The following is a 12,622-nucleotide window of genomic DNA, read 5'->3' on the forward strand; positions in this document are numbered from 1 at the left end:
CTCATGAAGACGATGTTCCTGCGAGCTGGTTGACCGAGGTTACGTCTAAAAGTGGAATCGATAAACGAAACATGATTTAAAATGCATAAATATTTGACTTCATTCGGACCCAGGTTTCTATCGGCACGAAAATGTTTCCCACGTCTACATCCAATTAATGCCATCCCATAAATTCACTATTCATAGTATTTTAAGCATGCAAGATATGAACTCTTCCCCACACTTTAAACATCATCTCAACCACAATAGTTCGACCCGGCTTGGCCCGAGCTCTCAAAACCAGCTTAAACCTAGAACATGCATCTTCAACTGTAATTAAATCCATAGACCGGCTTTATATCCACCTAAATACAACTTCATAATGTTTTCAAGTGCAACATGTAAAGAAAACTGGCCCCTTAAAGTGAAGCCCTTTTCGCTCTCCATTCTCCACATGCCTCAATCAAAAGTGTTAAGTCTGTGTGGCCCGACCTCTCAAACACGGCTTAAACCTAACACACGTGTACTGTTTTGTGTTTACAATTACAGATGACTATTCTATTTACCTAAATACCTCTTTGTTGAGTCTCGAAACGTAGTATTTGAAGTAGGCACGCTGCTTAAAGTCAACGCTATTTTCTAGACATTCTCAATAAAGACACAGCATAACAAGCTTTCGGTTCGGCTTGGTCCGAGCTCTCAAAAGCAACTTCAACCTAACTCATGTATGTAGAAATGTATCTAAATCCTTAGAGTGGAATCCACCTATAAGCAACTTCATAATGTTATCAAGTGCAACATGTAAAGAAAACTGGTCCCTTAAAGTGAAGCCCTTTTCGCTCTCCATTGTCAACATAGCCTCAATCAATTCTGTAAAGTCGTATTTAGATAGATATGATACTACACTATGGATTTAAATAGAATTTAAGATACATCTGTGAGGCGTAAGGTGCTTTTGAGAGGTCGGGCCAAGTCGGGCCGAAGAGAGACTTAACACTTTTGGTCGAGGCTATGTTTGAAAGACAGGTAATTCACTTTAAGGGACCGGTTATCTTTACATGTGGCATTTTGTAACACTACAATGTGATGTTTAGGTAGATATGATACCAATCTATGGATTTAAATACACTTCAAGATCCATTTGAGAGATGAAAGATGCTTCTGACGGAACTTCTGACGGAACGTAGCAAGCCGTACCGAACGCTTGTGATACAGTGTGTATGTTGAGACTATATAGAAAAAGAGTGCTGCGCTTTGAGGAAACGTGTTTGCACATGCTCTGCTAAGTGTTATTTAGGTAGATATTATTGCATTTTGTCTGTCATGTGTACTTGTAAATTTAAGCGTTTGCATACTCGGAGGCTATAGGATTTTTGTTGGATTTATAGTTTTTAGAATACAGTGGCAATACATACGATTTTTGCGCGTGCGAATGCATTTTTCCTTTTTTTAATCCTTTACAACATACTACAAAAAGTTGTGATTTAATTTATCTGTCTTTTAACACATATTTATAATCATGTCACAGTTGCCCACTAGCTCTCGCCAATGCCTACTCCTCTTTAACATAAACATCTTCTGCTGATTCAGCATGAGACAATAAAGGTTAATTAGGAAACCCCAAATGTTTTAATTAAGGAAAGAAAAGCTGTAAAAACACTGTCACTTCCTGCCCAGAACCCCAGGATGTCACACCTGACGCGCTAGGAGAAGTAAGTAATCTTCTCACACAGACATATCAAGGACAACACATACCAACAAGACAATGTCTTTTCTCTGGGACTCTCGGTATGTTATCAATTTTGGTTTTTCGTCGTTAACTATACATTTTCAACCAAACCATACTTGGAATTCTAGCTACCTAAATGCGCAGATTTCGTTTTAATATTCTGCAATCCATTTTTAGTAGTACCCGGTGGCCCGGTCCGGCCCGACTTTTCTTGGCCCAACTTTTAGGCCATCCCGTTTTGTCTCCTGCTTTGCCTAGTTTTCGAGTTACAACACCCTTGTTTTCATAGACGATTCTGTCAAAATCACTTGGTGTCGCTAGGTTGTAATCCGTGTTAGATGGTATAAACCTACACGTTGTTTGTCATCATTCAGTTGATGCTCAGTTAATGAATTTATAACAGGTATAATTAGTGGTAACGCCACTTAGGTTACCCAACAAAGGTCCCCATTTGGCATTTATTGTGTCAGGATCGAGCAAAGGATTAACCGGTAACACGCTGATTGATTATTTACTTTTATACGGATTTCAATGGGGATTTGTCAAAAGGTAGTGTTTATGTACGTACATTTACTTATCTATACTGAATACACTCTGTTGTGTATGTGTCTATGTAAAAACAACAACCTTCTTTCAAAGGAATAGTCGCCAATACATTGATTGATTGCTCATTATTGGCAAACTAAATTACTTTTTTAAAAGAATGACGCACATTATGCAATTAGTTGCCAGGTGTGCTATCTTGGGTAACCAGTGAGACTATACAGCAATGTGAAAAACCTGAAACGATACATTTCGTATATTAGATTGTTGAAAGACACATCACTTGGGAAATCTGCAAATGAATTATATATCACTCGTTTTTGTGGATATTGATGGATACATTCCTCGAACAAGGTACGAACCTGCCATTATTCCTATAATTTTAATTTGTTTTAATTTTAATATTTGCATTTTGTTTTTATTAAGTTGTCGTAGCTTTCAACAGAACCATTGTTTTCGTCGTGAAGTGTAATGATACAGACGACATACACTAGGGCGTGCGTGCGAATTATGATTCATATAGGCAAACTATAAAATGTCTAGATATTATATTCCTGTTATACATTCGCAGATCGCTTCTTCTTATTAAGTTTCAAATGCATACAAGCATGATTATAAAGTAATTATGATTATGAGACCAAATATAAAGACGTATATTGACAAGTGTCTACATACTGGTGAGTGAACGTTTACAAATCAAATAAATTTAGCGAGTGTAGAAATTTATCGCGCAGTATTTTCACTTCGACCCCGACCTCGCCTATGTTACGTTACAAGTTGTGTCATGTAAACTCCCTTTGGTCATGATTGAAATACATATTTAACGACTAGTAGAAAATAGTTTTGATTTTCTAAATTGATGAAAACAAACCATAATCTCATTAATTCAAATGGACTTTAGTCCGTGACTCACGATTTTCAAGAATGGCGGCGCCCTGTCTGAAGATACATGCTATTTAAGTTTCTTTTCACCGGCTTACAAAATCAAAATTACTTTTCACTGGTAGTAAAACATGTAGTTTATTGATGGCCATTAGCATTTTACATGACATTGCTTATAACATAACAACTTCAATCTTGGAATCAGTCAATATAAGGGGTCAATATTACTTACGATAATATTGTCACTTCGACAACAACCTCGCTTCCGAGGAGAAAAGCTTTATATTGATGCAAAATCGTTTTGGCCAGCAATGTGTAATAAGCAGTCTTTATTTTATAAACTCGATGAAACATGAATTCCATTTTCTATCCTGGAAGCGTGGTAGGGCGACGGGGCGAACCGTCCGATTTAGAATATACCACAGACTTCCAAAACGCTCGCTTCGCACACACAAACAACGTACAAACTACGGGGTCCGGTGGAAATCTGTGCATAGTGACAACCTCACACGATCCCAAGGAGCAATTGACGGCAACACAACAATTCGGCATGTCTTTGGTGACGTCGTGAAATCAGCAAAATGACGAGCTTCCTACATATTTTCTATACAACTAACTGAAAATCGTCCCTTCTATGACGTCACTGCACGAATCTGGCGACAGACTTACGTAACCTGTCTGTGCTTTCGTTTGCGGGCGGGCGAGAGAGTAGCAGACGGCATATTAGCAACGTTAAAGCGCTTGGTATTAATTAACCACAAGTTTTATTTTTTTTTAAAAAAAAAAAGAATGGTGTTCCGTTTATGACTAACCAGAAACCTTTCATATGCAGCGGTATACAGAGTACCAAAAAACTGAGTTTAGTTGTTCTTTAACGGAACCTACCAACACACGTGGAAGCTGATGACAAATCAAATATATCTGAAGACCCGGGTAAGAATGCGTCTGTAGTAACTCATGCTTGTCGTAAGAGGCGACTAACGGGGTCGGATCTTGGTTGACGCATCATCGGTTCCCAATCGCGTAGATCGATGCTCATGCTGTTGATCACTGGATTGTGTGGTTCATAATCTATAATTTACAGACCACCGCCATGTTGCTGAAATTTTGTTGAGTGCAACAAATCAAACGGGATTCGAATCCACAACCACAGGTTCTTACCTGACCAAGGGATGAAACTCTTCACAGCCAAAAGTTTAGACTGCTGTGCCACCCTTGCATCAGACGCACCAAGGCATATCATGTACTTAGAGCGATTGGGGAAAGAAATGAAAAGACAGTAATTCGAACAAGACCCTGGGGCAGAGGACAGTATCATGACAAGTCTACCTTCAGTGGATATAACTGGATTTGTTCTTCTGTAATAGGCAATTACATCCCAAGTATCGAGAGCTGGAATACGATCAGACATAGGCCAGGGGCAAAGACTTGAACCCACTTTTTGAAGAAGGAATCGCTTAAGGTTTAACGACAAGATTCCTAAATCTGAAGATGAAATATGACGTATGTTGTAGAGATCACATGTAGTTCATTACAGAAGCACACTTGACACAGTCATTGAAATACTGTGGGTGGTTGTTTTGTTGGTAGACTGGTTGAATACAGGTTTGGTTGTTTGGTTTGTTGTTAGAGTGCATGATTGGTTAGATGGCTGGCTGCTTGAATGCACGTTTGGTTGACTGGTTTGTTGGCGGAATGGCTAGTTGTTTGAGTGAGTGGTTGTTCATTGTTAAGTGGTTGTGTTGTTGAAACGTTTCCAAACCGAGAGGTCTGACCCAGTAAATTCCTTTACTTAACCTTTGACTGTTTCAGATGACGCATAAAAATAATTGCTGATGTGATGTTTACAAAACACACAGTGTCTCGTAATTATCCCAGGAGAATCATACGCCTCGTCGCCAATCGTATACAGTTAATACTCATATGTACCTAAATTCGTAAATCCATCACTTTAGGACAAACTGTCCATGTCCCTGATATAGGTTACCAAGGCAATATCAGAACAGAACAGAACAGAACTTTATTACGCTCAGGCCGATATCCTCGGCATATGAGGTACAAATGGCATTAAAATGTCAACATAGCGGAATAGTGGTTAGCTGGAAGTTTTTACAGTTTGCATGATACATTTGCAGAATTTGCTTAGGTTTCTCAGGACAGATATCTTTTTACACGTAAATAGTGATCTAAATTTTAACATGTTTGGTCTTTTTACAAAGTTACTGGGTATATACATTGATCTTTCTTTTCTAAAATGTATACATTTAAAACTATAATGAAATTCATCACCAACGTCATTTAAACAACATAATTTACATTTTCTCTCATCTCTTGGTATCCTATTCCATCATCCTTTTTCAACTGGTAAATGGTGGCAGGAACTACGAAAGTGAAGTAAAGGAATAGCTTTATTAAAGGGTAGGGACGTTAGGTATCTTTCAAATTCAAACTGGGGTTTCATGAGGGAATATGTTTGACCTTTGGGGGAACTGTCCACCTCTGAGCTCCATAGCTGAATAGCATTGTCAATTAAGATTGAGTGAGCTGTATTTTTAATCCAGGAAGTTGAAATAGGAGACTGTGATAACCATACATACCTCAGACCAATATTATTAAGAATAGTCTCTATACACGGTACCCAGCTACAACCATGGGTGCCTTCATTGTGGAGATTATACACGATAGAATACAGGATTGAAGACAACTTAGGAGAATTCTTTGTACATAGTTTAGACCAAAACGTTACCATGCGGGTTTTAACATCAACAGAGAGTGGGACTCTACCGAGTTCACCATAAAGCATGAAAAGTGGAGTACTTTTTTAAACAGGTAGTAGTTTTCTCATGAAACATATATGTACATTTTCAATCTGTTTTAGTTGAACATATCCCCAGATTTCACAACCGTACATTAAAATTGGTTTTACCATAGAATCGAAGAGATATAATTGGCATTGTATTGATAAGTTAAGCGTTCTACTTCTGCGTAAGACGAAATGCATGGCTTTAGTAGCTTGTTGGCAGAGATGTGATATAGCTGATTTGAAAGAACATTTTTTATCAAAAATAATTCCAAGATATTTATATTCATTAACATGTTCTAAGGGGATTTTGTGTAGAAGAATATCTTTACGCATATCATTTTTATTACCACCAAATACAAGAATTTTTGTCTTTTTTATATTTATAGTTAATTTCCAAGTTTTACAATAAACTTCAAAGTGATTAATAGCTTTTTGGAGATAATCTCTTGAAGAAGCTAGGAGGACGGTGTCGTCTGCATATAGAAGAACGAAAAGCTTGAGGGAGAAATCTATCATGGTATTGAATGTTTCTGAGTTGATAATTACACTCGGACATTCACTGGACATTAGAAAGGCTTCTAGGTCATTTAAAAACAAAGAAAACAAAACTGGAGATAAATTTTCACCCTGCCTAACGCCAACTAAACAAGGGAAATAATCTGATTCCGCACCTTGTACACTAACGCACGATTTTATACCATTATACATATTTTATTTTTATACCATTATACAAATTTTATAATTTTTAGGCATTTGCCTAACTTAAGTCAGAAAGACTTTCAAACAAACATTTTTTCTGAAACTGTGAGACTTTATAAACGAAAATGTGATACACATAAAGGCTTTCAACCCATACAGATGAAGTTAGAATTGCCTCGGGTATTAGCAAACGCCGCCGTATAGCTAGAATAGCTGCGATAAACCACAAGCAAATCATTCCAATGTTTATTAATCATTAGGATCTTTGCTAAAAGGATCCGTCCAGTTCCGGGTTAGAATTGGTCTCCGGTAACACATTCTTGTTGTAAGAGGCGAGAAATATATCTTGACATCTAACTAGTTTGTGTATGGAAGAATATCCATAATTAATTATCATTTGCCTCTGATGAGAAACCCCTTTCAGATTCTCTAAACCGATTCAACGACATAACGGGATCTTGACTTGTTTCTTGTTTGATTGGCATTCTAGAAGGTGGTGAGTCAATTTCTTGTTTATTACGTTGTAGACGTTTCGATGTAGACTCTTACGTCATTGTCAAGTCAAGTATGAATTCATGTTAACATGAAAGGATATCGTGTATCATGAATGTAGTGGGTACAGACGGCCTTGTAACCTGACTGCAGTTACCTCGAGTATCAAAACCAGGATAGTCTGGACAATGGACCGAGACGCTTTCACCAGCTAGTGTGTAGTTGTAGCACAGCAACCCGTCAAAAGTGGCATTACAATATAGCTGTCCTGAAACAAAATATATCTCGTATTACTTCTTAAGCAGAAACGACGCTCTAAATTCCTTTAAAAGTCACAGTTAATGTTCACGTCATGTGCGACACACACTTACAATGATTGCATGCTTGTCTGGAATAAAATACACAGGGTTAGTGCTACTCATACACATGGTTAGTGCATGCGAACGTTTTAACGGATAACTGTTTAACTTTCAGATGCTGAAATTTATCATACGTGATAGGTTGTAGAAGATCAGTGTCCAAGTGCCATGGGTATGCCACAAAGAACTTAATTTCTAAGACATTTGAATATTTAGCGGCTCATAAACAGCTCGGTGAGGGAAAACACCTGGCTATACATACAAAATATTTTTCTTACACGTCACCGCCATGAACACCCTGTGCAGATCGTCAAAGTTCCGAGACTGATAGTCAGCAGATGTGTGTATGTTCCTTCTGAACAACTCTACGCGTAAAGACCCGGGTTAGAATTGCTAATCCGTAAACCATGATGCGACTGACGGGGTAGTGGGGTCAGGCTCGTTGACGTGGTTGACACATAGTGTACTCCAGTTGCGCAGGTTGATGTGTATGCTCTAAGTCACTGGATTGTCTCAGAAAAGCTTGATTATTTACAGACCGCCGCCATATAGATGGAATGTTGCTGTAAAACTACAATTACTCACCCTGAACAGCTCTGCATCTGAGAACGTTTTATCGACGCTTGCTTTCAGTTTGGTGGTGGGCATGTTAGTATGTGGGGTGGCATCATGACCATTGGGAAAATACAATTCATTTTCAACAAGCTGATTTGCGTATGCTAAAAACATATACCGAAACCATGTTCTACGTATACGTTCTCTGCACTGCAGATAAGATTCCGGTGTATCTGGTAGTCTTTTAGATTATTGATGATGATGATGATGATGATGATGATGATGATGATGATGATGACCGAAAAGATCATGATCATGCTTCATCATCATCAATAACTTAAAAGACTAGCCGATACACAGGAATCGTATCTGCATTGCTGCTTTTAGTTCAATCCAAAGTGGTAATCAACCACCTTGTTTTTAGAGGTATTCTTGTTGTTGTGACAGGTGAGCCTTCTGATCTAATCAATTTTTAAAATTCGGTCCATCATCATGAAAAGTAAAACACATTTCCATTTTAGAACAATCAAAGCCCCGATCCATAAACCTATGCTGTAATTCGGATGTTTCGATCCTCTTAAAGCAATCATCGCTTTTGTTGAACAACGCTCTGTGAAAAAGCAATACCTTATTGATCTTAGAATTACGTCCTGGCTCTTGGTAAGTTCAAACAGATGATAACGTCACGAATGACGTTAAAACTATCTGAAACCTAAAACCAACATGGAAGTATCTGGTAATGCCCCAGTCGACCAGCTCGTTTCCAATAACTTAAAAAATTCCAACAGCTATGAGGTTTCAAGTGTTTCAACAATCTGATTTATTTATTGTGATTTGGAAGAAAACGAAACTGAATTTACGTGTCCTCTTTATAAATGTCTTTGAGTTCCTTCAGAGGAAATGGAAGAAACCTGCATTATATTAAGGTTAAAAGGGCATATTTTCTCAATTACTGTAAATACTCTTGACCGTTTTCAGTTTTTGCACCTTGAAATAAGTTTCTTTATCGCGGACAGCGCACGATGACATAGAGGAACATATGACTTGTATGCAGATATTTAAAAATACATTTGAAAACTGTTAAGATGAAGGTAGCTTTTTGCACCTTCAGTTAAGTCTCTTCATAACGAACGGCACACAACGACAGGACCCAAAGACTAAACATTCACAAATGCATTTCAAAATATAAAAATAAAATGATGAAGGTCGTGTTACCTTAATATCTTAACGCAAACAACGAAGAAAGAAATACGGCGGTCAATGGCTTAATCTTATGAGAGCTGAAAACATGTAACGAATCAAATTAGTTTCAGGCCTTTTTTCTGGAACGCCAGGGGGTCATTGAAAATCAAATCTTCTTTTTTCCTTACTCAGTGAAACTTTGAATGCCCTATTCAGATCTGATCATCTAAGGGGTTGATTCCACTTTGATACCAGTCTACGCAAAGAGAAGGAGGTTTGGCTATGAGGAACAAGCTGAGCGAAAAACATTCTCCATTGCTTTGACATCACGTTCATAACGTTAGATTCACAACATAAGAAGAGTAGAGGTTTTGTCAGTGGATGGTGTTCGTATTTGAAAATTCTGACGCCAATGTTTTTTCGGCCAACTAAATGTCTCTGCACTCGTTAATTCGAAATAAACATATTTTGTGTCAGTGTGGTATATGCGATGTCATTGGAATATCTGGGCCCACTCTTGATAATCTGTTTTGTTTTCAGCTGTATGTCTGATCCTAAGGGAGTGATTATTCTTACCATTGTCGAGAAAACACCATCGATAATTATTGTACCTTCACTCATGTAATCTGTGTATTATCTTAGCATATCATGCATGTCACCTATGGCGTTGAGATTTGTCTGCACTTATGGATGAAAGACCAACTGATGTAACAGCCCTGTTGGCTTGGCTTGGTTTCGTTAAAGGAGCGTGCTGCATGTTAAAAGTTTGCATATGTGTTGAAACATGAGGATCTATGGTAATTGAGTCATTTCAACAAACTATCCTAATTATTGATAGGCTTTCCGGTAATGTGATTGCTGTTTAACGCTACACTCAGTAATATGTCAGATATATGGTGGTGGTCTGTAAATAATCGAGTCGAGACATCCCAGTGATCAACAGTATGAGCATTACTGTACGTAACTGGAATGTGATGACATGTGCCACCCATGTCAGCGACCCTGATCACCCGATTCCGTTGGCTGCATCTTATGCCAAATAGCTTTGCTGAATACCAATCCATGTCATCACATCCCAGTTACGTAGATCGATATTCATGTTGACGATCACTGGATTGCTTGGTCCACTCATTGACAGACTGCCACCATTTAACTGGAATAATTAGGGAGTGCGGCCTTAATAACAACCCAACAAAACAGTGCGTGTAAGGCATTACGCCCACGTGGCTGGATGACTGATGCAGATAAAATGCATGGCCTGACGCTGCTTCTGTCGCTGTACAATTGTTGGGAGTTATGAGACATAAACTCATTTGTATTGTAGAGTCTGTTACACTGGCTCCAATACGCACTTGCTATTCATAATCATTACGGTGACATTATGTCACAACTGGTGATTACAAATCCATTATATTTCAAAATCGTACCAGCTCGGAAGTACATATGGGGAATGTTTATTTTCAAAGTACATAAAAATCCCATTTTGTATGATTCTCAATGCATTATTTCACGTAATTGTGCAAAATAACATTATTATACAAGTCAAAATCTTGCACAATTTTCAGTGATCCATCCTTATTAATGCATCAACATTTTACCTTTTGCGCTCAATGAAATCGATCTCGGTGATAATTGAGACAGATTATTCTACATCATTGACGATTTATAATAATTTGGACAGATCCATTCGTATGTACTTTAACATGCATACACCCATTTATTTTAGTAGGCATGAAACATAGCATTTTCCCTGATGACATTTTTGACCTTCCCATCTTGCAAGGTACAACGTAAAGCTTTAAACATTGATCACCTTAAAATATAGCTTCTTATAAGATTTAAAATAGAACAATAGTCTCACAATGTCCATGACAATTAATCTGATTTCATAAGCGTATTTCATGGCGTATTATCCACTGTTTGAATAATGTTTTCACAGATTTCAACCATTAACGTACACGATATAACGCTGAGAGGAGGGTATAGTTAATTACTTGACTTACAATTGTTTTCTTTATGTGAATGTGGATGTGTCTGTATGTTTGGTTATGCATTTAAAAGATCTGAAATCTGTCCTCACATTTAATCATAAGTGAAACTGGGCTTCCGTGGCTGAGGGTCCATACTCTACTAGAGGTTTGCAGGAATAAGATATCATTTAAAATTGACACATGTACTTGTGAATATCTTTTGTTGAATGTATCTTGTTTTAAGTCTCATTCCGGCATTAGGATGACGAATCCGAACTTGGCTTTCTTATATTGTACATGTAAAACACATATCTGATGTCCCGGCCCCTTTATTGCTGGAATATTGCTAAAAACTCACTAACTCACACACTTCATGCATTTTCTCGAGCTATCTATATAACCAAAAACCCCTTTTGATTTAAAAATAAATATACTCATGGCTACAAATAAATAAACAAATGCAAGTAATGCATTCCTTTATTCTTTTCCAGGTTCCTTCACAAGATATGTGTTGCACTATTGGTGAATTTTTTAAAATAAAACAAGAAACAATTGTACTTTCATGTGTTCCCATATTTGTTTCTATGAGTATATTTTATCTAAAACATTAATGGATATCTGTCAGAAATGCACAAATTCATGTAAATCCTTGAATTCCTCCAAATCCATTTTGCAGATGCATCGTGGATGTAACAAAAAGTGGTTTATCCGTCAGTTTGATGTTTCTGTATAACGCATGTCATGTCATTACAGTAATCACGATATAACGGCCTTCTAAAATTGCTGCCAGAGTTTTTTCCTTATCTGAAATATGTTTGTGGGCAACGCGTAAGTCTTATTGCTTGACATACCTCGAAATATCTGAATATAATGTTCTGTTATCAACTAAGAAATAAAATCAATCATCTGATGTAATTTCTGGTTTTATATAAAAAGTTTCTTGTTTCATGTGTCCGGAAAAGATGTCAAGAAGGGAAGTCGAAGTACGTCAATTACAGTATCTTTATGGTTATGAGTACATTGTTCCTGTGTCAACTCTTTTAAAATGCCCACCAATTTCCCATACATTGCTCTAGTTGATCTTCTTGTAATAATTTCTGTGTTACATGATTACTCTAAAGCAGCTCCACCCTTTGTGGACAAGTGTGGGAGTTCAAAGCTCGCCACAAGGCGCAACTTTAAGAATTCATTCTAGTTAGGTATTACTTAACTGACCTTGTTGTAGATGAACAGGTTATCATACCTTATCTGTTGATAACCGACCACATAAATTGACAACACACATATGGCACCTGATCGTGGGCTTTTCCGTAAAACCATTTAGAAAATAAGAAAAGAAATAGTATTTAAAGAAAAAAAAAGGATTTCGAAGTAACCTGATGAATATACTGTCTAATGTTTAATATGTAAAACAACTTCCTCGTTTCAT

At 37.4% G+C, this 12,622-nt stretch overlaps 1 protein-coding gene across 1 annotated transcript in view; it reads right to left on the reverse strand.

Moving 5' to 3' along the window:
• The window catches only part of LOC137255495 (calcitonin gene-related peptide type 1 receptor-like), a 90,487-nt gene that overhangs the window by 35,629 nt on the left and 42,236 nt on the right, over positions 1 to 12,622 (reverse strand). The window contains exon 7 of the mRNA XM_067792931.1: positions 7,285 to 7,395. Within this exon, the coding sequence (XP_067649032.1) occupies positions 7,285 to 7,395 (111 nt within the window). The remainder of the gene's footprint in view (positions 1 to 7,284; positions 7,396 to 12,622) is intronic.

The sequence above is a fragment of the Haliotis asinina genome, chromosome 11, assembly GCF_037392515.1.
Source record: "Haliotis asinina isolate JCU_RB_2024 chromosome 11, JCU_Hal_asi_v2, whole genome shotgun sequence".
Taxonomy (NCBI): domain Eukaryota; kingdom Metazoa; phylum Mollusca; class Gastropoda; order Lepetellida; family Haliotidae; genus Haliotis; species Haliotis asinina.